The sequence below is a fragment of the Pleurodeles waltl genome, chromosome 2_2 (assembly GCF_031143425.1).
Source record: "Pleurodeles waltl isolate 20211129_DDA chromosome 2_2, aPleWal1.hap1.20221129, whole genome shotgun sequence".
In the NCBI taxonomy this organism is placed as follows: domain Eukaryota; kingdom Metazoa; phylum Chordata; class Amphibia; order Caudata; family Salamandridae; genus Pleurodeles; species Pleurodeles waltl.
The window spans coordinates 1104935896-1104956665 of NC_090439.1; the positions used below are offsets into that span (position 1 = coordinate 1104935896).

General features: G+C 43.3%; 1 protein-coding gene and 1 long non-coding RNA gene across 3 annotated transcripts in view; one reads left to right on the top strand and one right to left on the bottom strand.

The window, feature by feature from the left end:
• Positions 1-402, bottom strand: part of LOC138282891 (uncharacterized) — a 34715-nt gene extending 34313 nt beyond the window's left edge. Inside the window, exon 1 of the long non-coding RNA XR_011201019.1 lies at positions 283-402. This is a non-coding gene — a long non-coding RNA (uncharacterized lncRNA). The remainder of the gene's footprint in view (positions 1-282) is intronic.
• Positions 1-20770, top strand: part of ZC3H3 (zinc finger CCCH-type containing 3) — a 1347955-nt gene that overhangs the window by 206 nt on the left and 1326979 nt on the right. Inside the window, exon 1 of one of the 2 annotated variants that reach the window (XM_069220897.1) lies at positions 358-492. The exons of the other annotated variant lie outside the window; for it this stretch is intronic. Coding sequence (XP_069076998.1) covers positions 447-492 — 46 coding nt within the window. The 5' untranslated portion in view covers positions 358-446. Of the gene's footprint in view, positions 1-357; positions 493-20770 lie in introns of those variants that run through there. 2 annotated transcript variants of the gene reach the window in all.

A 20770-nucleotide genomic window follows, 5' to 3' on the forward strand; every position in this document is an offset into this window, starting at 1 on the left:
AGTGTGTGCAGGCTTACTTATTAGTTCATTGTTACATGATGGAAGCGCATCAGCGCTTTAATAAATAGTTTTTTGTATTCTATGAAACAAGAAAACTTCATAAAGATTTTTTTAAATTGTTTTACTTATACTACATCTGTTTTTTAAAATATATCTTTGAAAGTAAAATAACTCAATGGGGTCTACTTGCCTCTTGGCAAGGCAACCGGTGTAATCCTCTCTTTATGTTTATGCCTAAATTGTAGTCCTCTGTTTCTGGCTACGTCCGTGTTGTTGTCCTACCTTTATGGCAATGACAGCAACGGCCAACGCTGTCCCGTTGTCCCTTCTCTATGTTTATGACCGGTCTTGTCTATGGCGCTCGGTACAGTCCGCTCTCTATGGCACTGCTCTGTCGTGGCGCGCGCCGGTGACCCGGTGGTTTGAGTTGGAACAAGCGCTGGAAGATGGCGGAGAAGGAGTCGTTGCGCAGACAGATCGAGCTGCTGCAGGGTGAGTAGGGGGCGGAGCCAGGGAGAGGGTGGAGCTAGACCTGGGGGCAGAGGCAGCACAATCCCAGGCTTCGCAGCTGCTGTCAGCTTGAACTTGCTGGCTCCGTTACACACCTGTTTGCTTCACGCTTGCAGTGGGCGCGTCACACAACCTGTCTCCCCGTGCCTCCACTGTCACGTCCTCTGTTTGCCCCACTCCTCGCTTTTGAGTGTTGAGTACCCTTTTTATCCTACCTTCCGCCGATATTTCCTCATGCTTCGTCTCTCCCTAGTTGCTCCTTCCTTCTCGCCCCTCTGCCATTTCCCCTGCTTCAACAGTCAGCAAACCGTCAGCATTGTCTCACTACTGCTTGCCGTCCTGCCGCTTCAACCCTCTTCTCTGCCCACAGTATCACAGTCTCATCCTGCCCAAAATACATCATCCCTGTCAAGTTTCCAAGATCCATGCCAAATGTGTCGCTTCAGTACAGGCTTTTTCGTGTGAAATCTGTAACTTGTAGTTTGTTTATTCCATTGTATAACATGACTACAAGTCGTAGAATAAAAAATAAAAAAAACCTGTACTGGATCAGCACATCACGTATGGACCTGGGAAACTTGCCAACTGTACTACATCTGAACTACTTTGGCTGGTCTTACGATTGCCAATAGGGCCGGCTTTTGGCATGGGCAACCTGGGCCCAGGTGCAGAGAGCCATTCTTGAGAGGGGAGCACGGAGCCGTGTGCACTAAGGTTTTACAAACATCAAAACACTCTTCATCTTGCTCGACGGTTGCTCTTTGTCCCCGCGTGCTCGTTTCTCTGTCAGGTTTGCCAGTTCAAAATGCTATTAATACTTCATTCTCATACTGTAGGCAGTATTTTTAACACCCCATTACCCCCCTTCCTTCTCTTTCTCCTCCTGAGGCACTAAGCTGTGGGTAATTTAAGTGAACTGGAGGAGGCCTAGAGATGTTTGTGTTCAGTGGTCATTCACTGCTCAGCCAGGGACTCAACCAATGAACACAAAAGGGTCCCCCTGCTGCCTCATTTTATTCACTGGCATCAGCAAGAGCGCCACATTTCACTCCACTGAGAGCGCTATCCTAGCAATGACCAGCTCTGATTGCCAGCTCCTTATCTACCTTCTCTCCAAGGCACATCATGTCTGAGTAATCCACATTTTTGATCTCCTCTGCTTCCCCCTACTTTCTCTATTCCATACCTGATCATCCCACCCCTCCATTTCTTCTTCTTTCTCCATACACCCTCCATCCACTTCACTCCGACCTTTGCGTTCTCCATAGCACCCGTTTTATTTATTGTTTTCACATAACACTAATGCTGCTCTGAAACAATTTCATGGCGCTTTACTCTATTGGGCTTTATTAAAGAAGAGTTCGGCATGATGCATGTTAGCTCTCCAGAAGAGTCACTGGTCGTGTAGTCCAAAAGCTTACCATAACAGGGGCATTTTTAGGACTTGACTGAATCACAGATAGGTAGAGGCAAATAAGTATAATGGGAAAGGAGTGTGACCACAAAAGCATAACCTATGTAATTAGGGGTATGGCTTAAAACACATAAACTAAGATCATGTGCTTCACACAACGTGGCACCTGGCCAGTATTTTGGTGCTTCTCTAGATCTTTTCTGTTAGTGCATCAGGGCATGTTACACAGCAACAAATATACCTAAAGCAAACCAGACTTTTTAGCTTTTCAAGTGCTTGTTATCTGTATCAGATACATGAATAACAATTATTTTGTTGTGAGTACTTCAAACTGAAAATATTTAAGTTCTGAAAATATGTGACTATGAATTAAGCATTTCTGAGGTCTGTGGAAGAGGTAGTGACTTTTGGAGTGTTGCAGGCACTCCTGTTCTCCACTACACAGTACTTTCTTCCCCAGTTTCTCGCTGTGTTAGACACTTACATACTTTTAATCCCCACATCTATCTGTAACACTCCATTTGCGTATCTAACACTTTCCCATAATTACCATTAACACATGTGTGACTATCTTTCTGTGGGCTCTGCAGAGGCCAAGGATTGGATGTGCATGTGGTCTGCACACCTCTATGAGCCACTTGTAGGTATTGCGAGAATCTCACTACCTCCTGCCTGAAATGAATTGCTTTTATTTGTGTGCTGTCATAAACACCCACCCACAACCTGAACTCCCTCAGACACCTGCAGGCGTCTCAGTTCAAATATGCACTATACAAGAGTCATGTATTGCATAACAAAGGATAAACACAACATATTGGAGGGGAAAACGAATACTTTTTAGGGAATACAAGATGAAGTAAATCTTGTGAAATGTAAATAGGGATTATGCTGTTGACACAGAACCCCTGAAAGATTGTTACAGTTGTTTCTGAAAAATCAATGAGTTTTTTTACCAGTAAAGTTAAGGACATGAATATAGAGTCCGATAAGGACCCATTTCAAAGTCAGTTTTTATTAGGCACTGGCACAATTTAAGGCTGTGGGTAGGGAAAGTGAGTTCCAAAGGGAGGAACCTTGTACACTTAAAGTTTTATCTATAGAATATTTGAAGTTCATGAAGTAAACATAATCTGTTTTGGTTGGCCCCTGGCATTATTCTAATGCACCAGAATGATTAATATTCTGGGACAGACCAGTGTTCCTCTGTGGAAGCATTTGTGAAACAGGTTTTAATTTGAGCCATTGTTTGAGTCATTTGAAGTGACATAATTGTTGGAAGGTTTCATCTGTGTGCTCCTATCAAACATTAAGCGTACACCATGATTTTGCTTTCTTTAGAGTTTTGCTGTTATCTTGGTAGGTTGTCCTCCATAGATGTATAGCAAAAATCATTCCTGGCAATGGCCAGTGCTGTACACAATATTAATCCTTTAACACAAGAGCAACCAAGTAGCCACTGGTAGTATAATATCTTTTTACTGTCATTCATTTATTACATTGCTGTCTAACATAGTTTCACTTAGGCTGGATCCGAGTCAGGTTATCTACCCAAAATTAATTTATCAGCAATTAATTCTAATGAAACTCAATTAGTGGTAATCTTGAAAACCCGGCATGAGTCTGGCCCTCTGTGACCTATGTTGGACACCACTTATCTATGGTGTTGTAATAGACATGGGATGAGGTGCAGGTAGTTGGTGCTGGTAGATGACTTGATCATTAAATCATATCCACCATGAGGAGTCCTCTATGAGTAAGTTTAGTCCAGAGAGAGTTTCTCAAGTTTGTTGCTGAAGCTCTGAGTCTATTGTTATAACAAAAAGGCGTCTCTGTATTCCTCAGAATCTTTGAATGAATAAAGTTATAAACACAAAGTCATTCTGTCAGATAACCTTAGCAATGTGAAGTTTACAAATATCAAAAGGGGCCAAGAAAGGCCCACTTCAAGTACAATTAATGCAGAGAAGCTACAGGCAAAGCAGGCTGTTAAATTAGACATTGTATTCAGTACATTTTCAAAGATACAGAGGTGTTCCACATTATAAAGATCAGTGCAACGGTGGAGTGCTAATGAGGAGTGCAAAGAAAGTAATAAAATGTAAGCGTAAAGGCATACAGCCTAGTGTGAACTCAAAAGTATACAACACAAAACTTAATCCATTTTACATAGTTTTGCCATAATACAAACACAAATGTGGAAAAGTGGGGCCAAAAGGAGTAAGATAGGCAGTACTTTAAATGGATCGGTACTCGCCAGTACTGAGTACCGGCACCTTTTCATTTTCTTCTCTTGAGTACCGAAACTTGTCCTCGGACAAGGAGAGTATCAGCACTTCTAGGGGGTCATGGCCTTGACGAAGGCAGAGCTCCGATCGTTATCCCATAGCTCGGTACACCTTCAACGCCCTAGAAGTCAGCACAGCAGGGGTGGGGCGGCAGGGTGCTTGGTGTATTCTTCCAACTTGCACAGTGGATGAAGAGAGGTGACTGTAAAACCTAATTGGGGGGGGGGGGGGGGGCGGTTAAACACGCTTTTCGGGGCACTACAGTTTTTTAGTATGCCTATTGTTTAAAATTACTGACAATCTTCTCCCATCAACAACTTTTATTTGAAAGTAAAACCCTCACATCGCCGTCCATTTTCTGATTAACCTCAAAGAAACAAACACCTAAAAGGCAAAACGTGTTATTTAAACTTTTCTAAAGAGTGGTTTTGATGCATTTATAACGTACAACTTCTTAAATTGCTTGGGAAACCAGACATAAACCAAATGTGACAGTAGGCGCCATGGACTGTATGACACATTAATACAGTTCTGGATTGTAGATAGCAACACATTTGCATTTTAAGACTTATAGTTTCCTTTTCTCATTATAAGTAAGGGGTTTTAAGAATTCCACAATGCAAACATTTGTTAGGAAAAATCAGAGATTGGTTAAATATACAAGGAGCCACTTGGGAGCTACCAAACCCCTGTCCATATATATTTTCGGAGTGTAAACCCAATCATCCATATAAACAAATATCAACAATGACCCTAGTTTTGGCTTTTTTTTTTAATAAGGAATAAGGCATCCTAGCACGGCACTGCTTCTGGCATAGGCTGTATGTATTCATCTAGTCTATCAGTGATTCCTTTTATCTCTTGGCAGCTGTTTAAATAAGGGACAAGATCCATCCTGGCAGAGTATGCATCCTCCACACTAGCGGCCCTTCTGATGCTTGAAGTCTAAGTATTATGCAAGAGGTGGCAAATGCAGCTCTCGGAAAGACCTGAGTTCATTCTAATCAAAGGGTCAACACATCATAAAAGTGCACAGAGGGTCAGAATGCTTGCGGGAAAGCACAGCATGCAACAGACTTGATTGTTTTTATGTAGATAACTCAGTTGGTTATTGTTTTGTTGCAGAGATCCTTGTATTACACTGCAGGTCACAAGTCAAAATCCTTTTCATGAAGCTTAGTGAGTTATGACCATGCCTCAAGGGTCTACAGGCAAGCGACAAGGCATATACTCGAACCTCACTGTTTTTTCCTTAATATTTTGGTATTTTAAGGTTGGTAAAAAAGGAGTTTTTATGGTTTGTAATTAAAACTTATTAGTAAGTGCTATGTAAGTGTGATTATTAGAATAATAATTCATCGACTAATACTTCCGACCATCTTACAATGCATGCAAATTTCTTGCATATACAGCTTGGAGAGGTAAAAAGGCTATCCCCGCCCCATGTTCTGCCATTAGCACTGCCCTTATGCCCACCCCACAAGCCACCCACAGTCCACCACCTCTTTTGGTGAGTACCTGCACTTATTTTTCCACTTAAAACACTGAAGATAAGTTCTTACAACCCAGTCCTCCTCGCTGTTGGGGTGAATTAACTCCTTGATAGTCGTGCTCCTGCTCCACCAGAAGGGAGAATTAAAATCTCTCCTGTCTGACTGAGCAGAAGAACAACATTTGTTTCGGCAGCTTCTTCGCCCCAACAGCGTAACCATTTCATTTGCCTCTTTGTTTGCACCCTGAGTGGTGTCTCAGTTGTGTTTTTGAAATGGTAGGCTCAATACTGTTGATAATAAACATACTTGAATGCATTACTCTTCTTGCTTGGGTGGTGGTAACTAAGACTTCGTGGGCCTGGCTGACAAATGATGACCGGTTTCCTGCAAGACTATAAACATACTCTTTGAGTTCCACAAATCAGCTAAACTTTGTAGAACCCACCCCACCCTTCCAAAGCATTTATGACAGTTAATTGCAAATCAGCCCCTGGTTATTATGGTGACTTGCAGTGGTCACAGAAGTAGCATATCCCGAACAGTCTGCAAGAAGCCTACACCCCACTCTAGGGCCAAATAGGCCCAGATTCCACAACGTCCCTAGCATTCTATGTATAGGGGAGGTGGAAACCATATTTTTCCCATCGCTCTGGCCTTCCCATGACCAGAGGCTGCAAATCTCATCACTCCCTGGCCTTGTTTAGCACCCAAGGAGGGCATGCAAACTTTGACTCATATGCAAAAGCCACCTTCCTCCTTTCCTAAACATATGCGTAGGGACTATCTGGTCTCATGTAATGCTGCAAGGTCCAGGGGTATACGTCAAGCTACCCTCTGGTCTTCCCTGTTTGCAGAATCCTGTTTGTTGCTTCATTTGGACCCGGTGACTTGCTGTAGAGTTGGGGGTGACTGAGGGCAGATTTAGTACTTCTGATCGGCAGCGTGGTCCAGTGGGACACCATTATATATGGGTATTGAAATAGCATGAACCTAGCCAGCACATCAGAGTGCTGTTCATGACCATGATCAGATACTGCAATTGGTGATTGTTTACATGGCGGAGGCAAGGGTGTCTGGTGAGTTCGTTGATCATAAGGGAACTTTCTAAGATCTTGGGAGGTGGTCTTCCCTAAGGGGGTGGGTTCAGCTCCTTCCTGAAATGAAGGAGGGTTTGGGTGGTCCTGATGGATACAGAGATAATGTTCCAAAAACTCAGTGGTTCTTGTACTTGCTATACGACCAGGATCTGGGTCAATCAAGCTCTGCCTGCACCCTAGAAGGTTGACTGAGCTCAGCCATACCCGTGGTAGGGATGGAATGGGCACACCAGCTTGCTCACTTCAACAGGGAAATGTGTATGGGTGGTTCGATGCACAAGGGAAGTGGGGATTGGACATCATCAGGAAGATGGGCCTGCAATGGTATATGTCACTCCTCCTCTGTCAGCCAATCATACTGTATTTAGTACTCTTGCTGTGTCACTGTCAGGTCTGTATTAAAAGGGAGTAATTATCTGAGCTCAGCCGTAGCATGTTGGTCATGGAGGACTTAAGATAGCCATTTCTTACGTATGCAGTTTTGGATGTATGCTAGGAAGTCCATTACCTTCGGACAATGCTTATATCAGCTGGATACCCTGATGCGAATCAGGGTGTCATAGATGTAGATATAATTACCTCTTATTGAAGCTGTCCAGTATGTTTGCAAATCTTATTTTAAAGACATTGAAGAAAGTTCAGCACATTGCCAAACCTTGAGGAGTCTCAATAAGCTATTAGCAGTGTTCGAAAATATATAGGTCTTACCTTGTGAGAACCAACTAATGGCTTTTCATCTAGCACCAGACATTGCTGAAAGATGGTTAGGATATTTTGTAATTGACACTGGGAGACATGTTTGGGTGTCAAAGAGTATCAATACACAAGCCTGGCAATAGTGCAAGCACAAGTCCAACTCTGGTCCTACCTTTTCCGCTCACTTAATGTCCTCTTGAACCACATGCCTGGTCCACCTCCACCACTTCAAAATAGTTGTTTAATTATTCGCTATGTCAGTACAGTTTCTAACACCGTCTCTCCTCTGTCTTCTCTGCCCACTTGCTCGATCTGTTGCACCTCTGCCTTTTCAGGAGCAGAATCAGTGGGTGAATTACTGTGGTGCATGTCTATTTAATCAAATAGGTTTTTGTGTAAGGAAATGTGCATGGTGTGGTGTGGTGTGATGGCTCTGTCCACTTCAGCAAAAAGCCTGGTCTGAGGTGCGGTACCATTACATTGTGTATTCATTGACTATTTAGTGCCCTTCAATATTCTAAATAGTTGCACATTTTGTGAAACATGTTATGGGCGCTCCAAAGGCACTGAACCATATTATCATTGAAATGTATTTCTCCACTAGAGGTGGGTTAGACTCCTGAATAATTAACTGGGCAAGAACATCTGCTGATACTTTGAGGTACGAACTTGTGCTCATGCTTCTGTTGTTCAGACTCTACATTTGGGATCTAAACTTTGACCTAAAAGGAGATCACATTTTCCCCCTGTTGTGCATCCTTTTTCAAATTAGTCACGTCAGTTACACAGCTGGTACCATATTTTGGCAGGTGCAGCTCCTCCGCTGTGGCGGAGGAGTGTCGCTCACCGCAGGCAGCAGCAGCAGCTGCAAAACGTTTACTACAGAATGACAATAAACTAGGCTTATTGTCATTTTGTAGTAAAGTGGGTGGAGCATTAGCGATGACGAGAACTGAGGGGGAAGTGCACAACACTCCCCCTCAGTGCGCATGTATGCTTGGCTGGCCGTTTCGGGCCGGCCAAACATACATGCGGAGTAGGCTCTCTCCAGCCCAGCAACAAAGCTGCTGTGCTGGAGAGAGCAGGCACAGGCTCCCAGTCTGCCTGGGAGCGCCCTGGCTGGACACTCCCAGCCAATCCGAACACTGCTTTGAGCAGCATCAGGACTGGCTGCCGGGCAGGCTGGGAGCCTGTGCCTGCAGTGCAGAAGAGGCGTGGCGCGGCAGAGGAGAAGAAGCTAAGTGATTTTTTTTATTTTTTATTAATTCACCCCTTACCCTCCCCTGCTGCACTGCCCTGCCCCCACAAAGCCCTGCAAGCCATTCCTGTATTTTGGACCACACTGTACTTAGCCTATTGCAGATGCTACAAATCAATTTTAATCCCCTTCGCTGCCAGGCCTTTCCCCCCCTCAGGTGCCAGGCCTTTCTTTGGGGCAGTTTGCGCTTAGGCCCTCATAACTTTTTTTCCACATAAGCTACCCACACCAAATTTTGCGTCCTTTTTTCCCAACATCCTGGTGATTCTAGAGGTACCCAGAGTTTGTGGGTTCCCCTAGAGGAGACCAAGATATTAGCCAAAATAAAGCAAACATTTTTTTTTAATGGGGAAGAAAGGGCTGCAGAAGAAGCATGTTGTTTTTTCCCTGAAAATGGCATCAACAAAGGGTTTGTGGTGCTAAAATCACCATCTTCCCAGCTTTCTGGAACAGGCACACTTGAATCAGAAAACCACATTTTCAACACCATTTTGGCATTTTACTGGGACATACCCCATTTTGCTATTTGTTTGTGCTTTTAGCCTCCTTCTAGTTAGTGACAGAAATGGGTGTGAAACCAATGCTGGATCCCGGACAACTAAACATTTCTGATAAGTAGACTAAATTCTGAATTCAGCCAGAGGTCATTTGTGTAGATCCTACAACGTTTTCCTACAGAAAATAACAGCTAAATTAAAAACAATTGAAATTGAGGTGAAAAAAACAGCCATTTCTCTCTACGTTTTACTCTGTAACTTCTTCCTGCGATATCAGATTTTTTAAAGCAATACACCGTCACGTCTGCTGAACTCTTCCGGTTGTGGGGATATGTAGGGCTTGTAGGTTTATCAAGACCCCTAGGCACCCAGAGCCAATAAAGGAGCTGCAACTTGCAATGGGTTTTCATTGTATACCAGGTATACAGCAATTCATTTGCTGAAATATAAAGAGTGAAAAATAGGCATCAATGAAACATTTGTATTTCCAAAATGGGCACAACATAAGGTGTTCAGAAGCAGTGATTATTTGTACATCTGTGAATTCCTGGGTCCCAGTACTGGCATGTGAATTACAGGGCATTTCTCAAATAAACGTCTTTTTTTTTTTTACAAACTGTCTTACATTTGGAAGGAAAAATGTAGAGAGAGACAAGGGGCAATAACACTTGTTTTTCTATTCTGGGTTCCCCCAAGTCTCCCGATAAAAATGGTACCTCACTTGCGTGGGTAGGCCTAATTCCCGCCACAAGAAACGCAACATGGACACATCACATTTTTACATTGACAACTGACGTATTTTTTGGAAAGTGCTTAGCTGTGGATTTTGTTTTCTAGCTCAGCCTGCACCTAGAAAACCTACCAAGCCTGTGCATTTTTGAAAACTAGACACCAAGGGGAACCCAGGATGGGGTGATTTGTGTGCGCTCTCATCCGGTTCTGTTACCCAGAATCCTTTGCAAACCTCAAAATTTGGCAAAAAAACACTTTTTCATCACATTTCGGTGATAGAAAGTTCTGTAATCTAAGAGGAGCCACACATTTACTTCCACCTAGCATTCCCCCAAGCTTCCCAATAAAATGGTACCTCACTTGTGTGGGTAGGCCTAGTGCCTGCAACAGGAAATGCCCCAACGTGGACACATCAAAATTATCAAATGCAAAACAACATATTTTTGTGTGTGTTGGGGGGGGGGGGGGGGGGGCACCTGCGTTTTTTAGTCAGAAAAGGCCTAGTAAAAAAAATTGCCCCCTGGGGAGCGACGCTGGCCTAAGGGATTGCTTTACTTATCAATGTAAACAAAAAAAATCCCTGGTGCCTAGTGGTTTTTGCCCCTCCGGGGACAGATCGGCCTAATTAACATAGGCCGATCTCCCCAGCGACCTTTGCCTAAAGGATCGCTCCCCATCTGTAAAAAACAAATCCCTTGTGCCTGGTAGCTTCTGCCCCCCTTTGGGGCAGATCGACCTAATTAATATAGGCTGATCTGACCCCGGGGAAGGAAGGCAGAAAAGGCCTAGTAAAAAAAAAAAATGTCCCCTGGGGAGCGACCCTGGCCTGAGGGATTGCTTTACTTATCAGTGTAAACAAAAATAAATCCCTGGCGTCTAGTGGTTTTTGCCCCTCCGGGGACAGATCGGCCTAATTAATATAGGCCGATCTGTCCCCGGAGGCAGAAAAGTCCTAATTACCATAATTGCCCCCTGGAGAGCGACCCTTGCCAAAGGGGTAGCTCCCCTTGTGACAAATTAAAAAAAAAAAAAAATCCCTGGTGTCTATTGCCATTCCTGCAGCACAATCGCTATGCCATCGTGCTGCAGGAATTCTCAGAGAGACATGAAAAGGAAAGGAAAATCCTTTCCTTTCCTTTTCATGCCTCTCTGACCTCCCCTGCCTCCGTACCAAGGAGAAACAAATCTGTTTCTCCTCGGATTGGCTGGAAGCATGCTTCCAGTTCGATGGGAGGCAACCTCTGATGAGATCAGAGGTCTGACCTCATCAGACATCAGTGGGGGGTGGGGGCGAGGGTGGAAGGGGAAGCAATTCCCCTTCCAGCACTGCCCTAGTGGGAGTGGGGGAGAGGCCCTCAGGGGAGCGCTAGCGCTTCCCCCGAGGGCCTGGTGCAGGACATAACGGTTACATCCTGGGCACCCAAGCTGTGCTGTCCAGGATGTAACCGTTACGTCCAGGGCACCGAAGCAGTTAACCATGGAAAATGTATTGTGTTTGTTTATTGTCAGTTGGGCTGAAACACAGGTCAAAGTTGATTTAAAAAAAAAAAAAAAAGTTGGTACAGCACAGCAATTCAGCAGCAAAGAGTGTGTGATCATATGTGTAGGCACTGTAATAGAATATCAGTTTAATTTGTCTGATGGTTATAATTTGGAAAAAAACCTTTAAAATGATTAATAATCAAAATGTTTTACATTGTTTTAACTTCAAATACGGGAGCTTTTTGTAGGCCTCCCGTTTAAACGTTTATAATACTGGCTTGATAAAAGCAAATATTCCACTGTTGCTGTAGACGCTGTGATCCCTCGAAGGCTTTTCCATCTAGTTAGTATGGCTAGAAGCTGACTGTTGCAAACGGCTTCTGCCCATTTAGTCTACCAGATATGAGACTACCATCGTGCGCAGCCAGGTAGCCTGTCGCAGAAGGAACTATGCAAAGATTAGTACTGACTTGAGGTAGGCCTTTTACTATGAGTGGGCTTTTATAGTGTAAGTCTGTAGCCCTTACTGGAAAATCTGTGTGGTTTCACTTTATTATACATTTAGGACGAATTTTCCTTAAGGTGCAGTTTTGCTTCACTTAGGTCTACAGAGTCCAGTGAGGTATCAAACTGCGGTAAAACATGTACATCAAGTTTGAATTTACATTCTCTAGTAACCCACATTCACATCTTATGGGACTTCAGGATCTGTCATATTTCACTGGATCAGCTCATAAGATCAGATTCTAGGCTCTTGTGCCCCCTGCTACTGTTCTAAGTTAACTAATTTGCTCACAAGCAGATGGACCAGAGGCCTCCCGACACAAAATGGCATTCAACAGTAATTGAGTCAGTTCCTGGGAAAGGAAGAGGCGGTGATGAAATCTGCTTCTTATAATCAGCTTGTCCCACTACACCTGTGCTTGGACACCCCGGGCCCACTCAAATAGAGGAGGGAGGCCAGATGTCCAAGGGCAGAACTGATGCCCTCAGAGGATCTCTTACCAGAAAAAAACTTGAAGGCACCATTTTGTGTTGTCATAGAAAGCTGTGCAGGAGTGTTGGGAAAGGGGTGCCTGATCCCTAAAACTTTCCACTCCCGCTTAAAAGCTTCTACACAAGGGAGATACATTTGGGAAGAACCTGGACCTGGCAGGCGACAATGGCAGAAGAACGCCCAGCTGGAAGGAGAAGCCACCTGTTGCCCTGCAAGTATGGACTGAAGACTTTGATTCCAACTGATATCCAGGACTATGATGAGTCTTTCCAATTCCAGTGGCACTGGGCCCCTTAGGCACCCTGTAGACCGGCTGGGGGAAAGGACCTGGACTCAACTGCCCTCCACCCCTGATTCCCTTGAAAACGCTCTGGGGCCCCGGAAGTGTGGCAAGGAGGGTAGTCTGTTAGCTGCTTTCAAAGGGGTTGCACAAGATGCTCCCACCAACAGAAGAGGTGCATCAGATGCCAAACAATGGACAAGCCTGGCACTGGTGTTGTGTGTGTATGTGTGGGGGGGGGGGGATGGGGGCAGGAGAGAGGGGGGCAGAAAATCTAGCTCCTCACAAAAGGGGCTCCTTTAGTGGCCACGGGCCTGATGAAAAAGCTCCTGTTGGCTAGGCATGGCCAGCAGGAGCAAAATGGGCCAAACATGAAGAAAAACATTCCAGCGGGTCCTGAGATATGCATCTTTATGGTGCCGTCCTTCTTGTAAGTGAAGAATAGAGAATGGCTGCCTTTTGTAGCCTGTAGCAAGTGAAGAAAGACTCTGACACTCTTATTGTTTTGAATTCAAATGCTTTACTGACAATATGCTGATTGAGCAATGAACATGTGCCATTATGATGACTATTAATATTGATTTCTTGATTTTAATGGTATTGTGAGACTTCAGCATGATGAATGGCTTATTCTGTTATTGTGGTGACACCCTGATAAAGCCAATAGGCCTGCCTTTTATATACCAAGACCCCTTATAGTGAGTGACATTGAGAAAAGGATAATGTAGTAATTTTTATTAATGTGATGACCCCTGACAAAGTCAGTCATTCTGCCTTATTTAAAATGGCATCCCTTTACATTGTAAGGTCTGGTGTAGGTGGAGGCTATTCTGATTATGGGGTTAAGGACACACTAGGAATGTAATATGATTTGAGGGAGTCATCAAAGGTACTTCCATCTATCTGAATGTATATATTTGTAATGTAATGTTGTTTAGTATTTAGTAGTGCATGTGTAATAAGTGTACCTTTCTTTTTCAAAACCAAAACACTGACTTGACAAAAATGTACTGGTTTTTGGTATTTCATGCCAGCAAATTGGAATTGGAATTGCTAGTTCATACCACCTCCCATGATTAGTCCTTAGACTCCTGTACTTCGCTATCTTGAGAAGGTCAAGTACTACAAAGGTGCACTAGGCTCCCAGTAATAAGATATTTGCTTGTGAAAAACTTGCATTCTTCGCAACTAATAATCCACTTTCTTACACTGACTAAGTGGAACTGTGTACAAACCGACCCCATCTCCAATACAGTGCTGTACTGGTGAAAAACCGGGTACCCACAGGGTTGGCCTGGGACAGCAAACAGGCTCGGGCACCAAAATAAAAGTGACCTCACCATCCTCAAATCAGATAGCTTACAAAATGACCCATATTTGTAAATTATAGCAATTTTGAACTTACTGTCTAGGTGTTTTGGAAGGTATGGGACACTGTATATATTTGTGCTTGTTGCAGACAATATCTGTGGTAATATCAGGGAATCAGGGAAAACAGCAGTAAAAACAGTCCACCACACCATAACACAATCTCAGAACAGCCAAAAATGGCCTGCAGATTGACTTGTCAGACTAGCCCACTTGTCGTATTACCCTACCCTGCCTATCCACATATAGGTCAATAAAGCTCTTACCCGTTTAAGCCTAATGTACATAAAATTGCAATCAGTGATACTTGTGTGCGTGTCTCAGAGGCTCATATCATACATTGTTTTGCTCAGTATGTCGCTATCTTTGCTTTTCATGTTAAAACCATAAATACATTTTTTAAAAGATTGCCTTCAAGAGTTTATCATGGGGTAATTGGGTGGTTCTGTTTTCCACTGAAACATTGACATTGAGGATTCTGCAGATCAGCTGAGATGAAATCTTACTTGCACTTCATGTTGTTCTGAAAGACTTGTAGCACATTTATTAGTGGAACGTTTACAATGATCCATGCAAATATATTTGCAATGTTATTGAATATCAAGAAAGACATTCTTTTAGTTAATACATTTTGGGAAAATGTAATAAATTGGTGTCTTAAGATGTAAAAGTATTGTGATATAAGGGTTATATGTTGGAACCTTGAATGCTTTTACCACACATGATGTTACAGGAGTAACAACAAATGCATTCCTTTACGACACATATCGTTACAACGACATGGCTTAGGGAAAGCGTTGAACTTTGGAGCAGTATAATTTACTGTTTCAACTCCAGTCTGCGCAGCAGTAGGGAAAGCGTTGGACCTTAAAGTCTAACACTGCTTTCTCCAAGGCACGTGGTTGTAAGAACATGCGTGGTAAAGGAATGCGTGGCAACGACATATTCGTTATAACAGCTGTGTTGGAACAGCAGCGCATGGTTCGGCCGTTGTGGTTAGGGATGCTTCACTGATATAAATAGTGGTGTACATAAAAACCAATAATGAATACATAAATACCTTTATTTTATCTGAAAGTATATGTAATATTCTGACATTTTAGTCTGCATAATTTGAACCCCCACAAAGAGAGCTTTGTCACCTTGAAGAGGCGGCACCTCTGGGATTCACTTATCACCTCTTCCCTTCATTTAAATGAAACAGCTCAGATTGAAGTGTACAGCATGATGCCTGATATTGCTCAAAGTCTGTTTACCTGCTCCATCAAATTATAGGATCCATCTGGGATCTCAGGATGTTATTAGGAAATAAAGTGGCCTGTGCTTCCTCCATTAGAAGAGATACCTTTGGTGCACTGGGCTGCTAAAGGTTTCTTGCCTAACACATATCTCAAGGGGCGTATTGGCCTCATCTTCTCGTTGCTTCGGTTCAGGAAATATTTAGTGATTGGCAATTGTTCAGTAATATTTTTGATCTGATAACTACTACTCATAAGTTTGATTTTGGGGACAAATAAACTAATGTTCCCACCACTCACTCTAGGAAGTATTGAATACAGTGGAGAATGTAAGGATATGTGTAGGGAAGAGTTGGTTTTGTTGTCCCATATTGAGAATGTTGGAAATGGGTCAAAACAGTCTCAATCATGTGCCAGTGATGAAAGGCTACCTCCTGTGTGTGCAGAGGTAGCTCATCATTCTGGTGAAGGCAGGGTGCTTCGAGGTGTTTTGAGAATTATGGGTGGATGGAGGGGGGGAAGTTAATTTGTAATGTTGACACCTCTCACACATTTGGGTATATCCTGCTTATACATATTTGTTGAATTAATTGAGAGCAACCAGCTTCATGGCTCTGAAGGTGAGAAAATAAGAGAGAGCACATGTAGCAGCCTGCTGAAAACACCCAAGAATATTTAGAGGTGTACAAATGCAGGGAGACAAGAAAATGGAATTTAGGTATTGAAAGAAGAAAGGTTGAATAACCTATAAGAATTCTGCTAGGGCTATAGGCTTGAGTGTGTTTAAGAATGAGCCTTTAGGCTCACCTTCGATAGAGCAATGGGCAGGGCAAAGCACCTTAAAGGTGGCAAGATTTTTGTTTTTTTACTTTGTTTATTGTTTTATTAACAAATCAACAAAGCAGTCATCACATATACAATTGGGCATTGGTTACCAAAGGCATCCACGAGTCATAAGTTCATTATTAATCTGAGATACACAATGAGCCCCATTTCTCAAACATCTAGAATAATAAGTTGCTCTCTTCAGGATTTATTCACATCTGCTTTTTGCTGGAGATAGGTGGCTCCCCCTCCCGGTTTCCCCATGCCCGACCCTGAAGAATGGACAGAGTTGTCGCTATATTCTGAGTGTGTAGTCGTCTCTTGCGCAGGACCCAACAATTTATCACACAGAGCTCTCCATGTGGTCAGAGCCTCCTGGAGTCTATTGTCCCATCTCTTCAGCCTGATATAAGTTTCCTCGTTCAGGGACCACTCTGCTACATTTCTGCGCCATCTCCCTATTGTTCGGGCTAGCTGTGACATCCATGTAATGGCGACTCTATGTCGTGGAAGTACCATAGCTAGCTTTCCAAATTTATAGGTCATTTTTCGGCCCTTGGGGCGTTTGAAATTACTCAACAGGCAGCACTGCGGTGTAAGAGTTAAGATGCCAAGTTCTTTAATGTGGAGCATGTAGAAGGCAGTAAGGAGGGTTCTAGCATGGGTTGAAAAGGAAGGTGAGCACTACTGAAGGGATCTTGGAAGTGGGACAGAGTTCTGAGTCAAGCCGGACTCCAAGGTGTAGGAAGCTGGCTCTTTATATGATATATCAAAATGACATATATTGTGCAGAGTGTCAAGGGGTTTCCTTACCAGTAAAGATGGCTTGCTTAGTATTGTATTGTAATTGTATTTATATAGCGGTTACTACCCCTGACAACGCGTCAAATCGCTTTTCAGCGAGTAGCACGCTACTCCGGAACCCAAGAGAAACTAGTGATGGATTAGTATAGGGAAATATAAGTACAGTATTAGTATTATTATGAGTTAATTTGAGCAGAGAATATATGAGTTTGTTAGTTGGATTGACTAGAGTAATGGAGGGCTAGAGGAGGGAAAAATCCAGAAGTGTTAATTGGGAGTTTATAGTAATAGGATGAGGCTTGGAATGAGTAAAGGAGAGATGGAGGATGGACGAGTCTGTGGAAAGGGTTAGGGAGATCATAGTAGCAGGAGAGGTTTTGGATGAGTCAAATGTGAGATAAATGAGGAGAATTTAGTAGGTTTGTTTGGGAGATCATGGTAGTAAACTGAGGTTTGGGGTGAGCTACATGCAGTAGAGGAGGGAAGAGCTTAGGCAGCATTATTTTGGAGATGAAAGTAGTAAAACAGGTTTGGGATGAGTCAGAGTAGGGATGGAGGATAGATTTATAGAGACATAGAAAGAGAAAAGCTTATAAGAGAGTACATTTATATTATTTGTATTTATTATTATATTTATACATATATTTTTGTATTTCTTTTATGCATATTTTTTTATGTAATTTTATTATTTATAATTACAATTTTATTTATCGATTTTATTGAATTTTTCTCTAGTACAGTAGGACGAGAGTAATAGATATGTAAATACATAGTAAGGGAATGTATGTGCAAGGAATATATTAATGGGTATAATAATATGAGAAGAACAGTAGTATTGTATAAACACAGACTTTCAAGATTTGTAATATTTGAAGTTAATTTAAAAGTGTACTTTTCTAACATTCATTTATCTTTCCTCAATTTTTGAATAGCGAAATGCTTATGATAATAAAACATTTGATCATTGTGATATAAAAAGAGAAGCAGGGATTCATAAGTATCTAATATAACAACTAGGAGCTATGCAATGACCTATGAACATGTTAAGCATAGAATAATATACATGAGTAAATATGCATTTGTTAAACAGTCTTAAAGATTATATGTATAATTTATTATTATGAAAAGGTAACAATACATTTTTCTTAAATAACTATATATCTAGAATATACACATAATCAGATTATAAATATTTATCAACACAGGCATATGCAGTCCATTGCTGTTTGAATATGGTAGTTATGAAGGAAAGAGCCAACTCTTGAGTAGTTTCTGAAGGCAAGATAGTTATCAGTGGCTCTTCTATTTGGGGGTAATGAATCCATAGTTTGGCTGCTTGAACGGAGAAGGATGTACCACCTATTGTCTTTTTCTTATATGGTGGTGTTCTAAGGCGGGATGCAAATCTTGAGCAACGGTTTCTTTGTTGGTTGTATTTGGCTATTTTGTTTCTGATGAAAAGCAGTCCTGTTCCATGTATAGCTTTGTAAGTGGTACAAAGCAGCTTGAAGGTGGATCTTCTGGCAACGGGTAACCAGTGTAGTGCTCTCAAGGCAGGGGAGATGTGGGCTTGTGGCTTTACATGTAATAGTAGCCTGGCAGCTGAGTTCTTTATACGTTTTAGTTTTTTCATAGATAGAGATGATCCATGGTAGAGGCCATTGGCATAATTGTTTGGATAGCACAAGAGAAATAGTAGCCTGCACCTTGTGTGGAAATCCCAATGTGCTCTATTAAGAAGTAGGGTTGGCGAACAGCCTTAGCCTTAACACAGAGGAGTGTGAGACACTTACAAATACACACAGTTAATAAATGAGACACACGACTCAAAAAGGAGATCCACACAAATTTACAAAAATAGCAAGTATCTTTTTATATCTTTTAGCACCAGAATAGGTTAGTTCAGGTAAGTACGTTTTGTACAAAAAATCTTAGAGTTTTGAAAAGCCGGCACTTAGTGCAATTTCTGAAAGCTGCAAATCAGGTATAGTACAGCATCTTACGAGGCCAATCTCCTGGACTTTAGGTAAGTACTGGGCATTGGTCAGGACCGCAGGAACAGGGCACATACCGGGTGGCATATGGGCAGCCAGGTCCAGAGGTGTAATATGGCTTCGGGTGCCCAATGTTACTGCATAGGGATCGGTCCGTCGGAAAGATGCTGCAGGTGAGGAGTAGGGATTCAGTTAGAGGAACCAATAATGGAGTTCCAATCTTGGGATGTCATAGGATGGGGGGACACCTTCAGTCCGCTTCTCCGTGGGTCAGGGGCAACAGGTGTTCTGAGGCATCAGGTTTTCTCCACCGGGGCACTCGCAGTTGAGGGGGACTGCATGCTGAGGCTGCAGGTGTCGTCAGAGGGTAGTCAGTGGTTTAAGTCTGGGGTGGTCTTCATCTCTGGAGGGCTGGGGAACCATGCTGGCATTGTTGGTCCACTTCGACTCGATCTGAGCGGCACGTGCAGTGGTGCTTCGAGGCATCGGGTTTTTGGTGGTCCGGAGTCCTCACAGGTTGTCTTGGAGTGCCTGCAGATGCAAGGAAGCAGCTCTATTGCTCCATTGGATTTCCTGGTTCTTTTTAGAAGGCCGGCAGTCCTCGCAACCTTGGGGGGAACAGCAGCTGCAGGACGAGATGACTTTGGCGCAATTCGACAGGAGCAGCAAACAGGCCGGCAGGGCTGGGTCCAGGTCAGGTACTTCTTCCTTTGCTCTCATGGCTCTTTAGTGTCCTTCTTCATAGGTCAGCAGGAATCTGATTTCCTGGTGTGCCATGGCTCCCCCAAATACTGCATTTAGGGGCCTTTTGGGGAGTGTAGGGTAGTAGCCAATAGCTACCTAGCCCTGGGGTCACTACAACCCCTATATGACCACTTCGTGTGGAAAGTGGGCATAACCCTTTTTTGGAGTTCCTAAATCTGCCAACACCAAGATGGGAGATTTTTTTAAGTTGTATCTACTTCAGGCAGCGCACCATAGGGGTGGGGCTGATCGGATGGGTGGACACACCTCCCTGAATACTAAATTTCCCACCTGTCCAGGTGCCAAATGGGCCCTGAGGCAGGGGGGTTGGCATCTCCCTTGTGAGGGAAGCTAGACCTGCATACAAAGGGCAGAGGGCCTCTTTGAAGCCCCTGCCTTGGAGTGCAAATTTGCAGGTCATCCTTTTGGGTGGAGTGTATAACACATCTCTCAGAGCAGGCTTTGTGGTCGAATGCCTGAGAGCAAAGGACCTCCCCCTACGAGGTCAGACTTTTGTCTCATGGTGGCAAGCTGGCTCAAACTAGTCAGTCTGCACACGAGTAGTTGTAGGGTTTCAGGGGACACCTCTGAGGTACGCTCTGAGTGCATGTATTAATAAATCTTTCACTGGCATCCATCAGTGTGGGCTTATTAATACAAGATGTTTGATACAAGCATCCCGAGTTCCAGTGAAGCCATCATGTAGCTGGGGAACTCGTAATGACCAGTGTCCAGCACATGTACTTAAAATGGCTTCCCTGTTTACTCACTATTTCTAAGACTCAACAAAGACGTTGCAGGGGCATATCTGCTTTTGCAGATATGTCCTCACATGCAATATAATGCACCCTGCCTTAGGGCTGGAAAGCCTGCTGTAGGGCTGACTTACATATATTGCTCGCAGTGTTAAGGGACTTGGCACACAGGCTGTGTGCTATGTCATATTTTTACTTTTAGCTGCACCAAGACACTCAGCCTGGAATGGCAGTCTGCATGTCCTAGGTGAGGGGTCCCTGAGGGAGGCACAATACATGCTGCAGCTCTTGGGGACCCTTT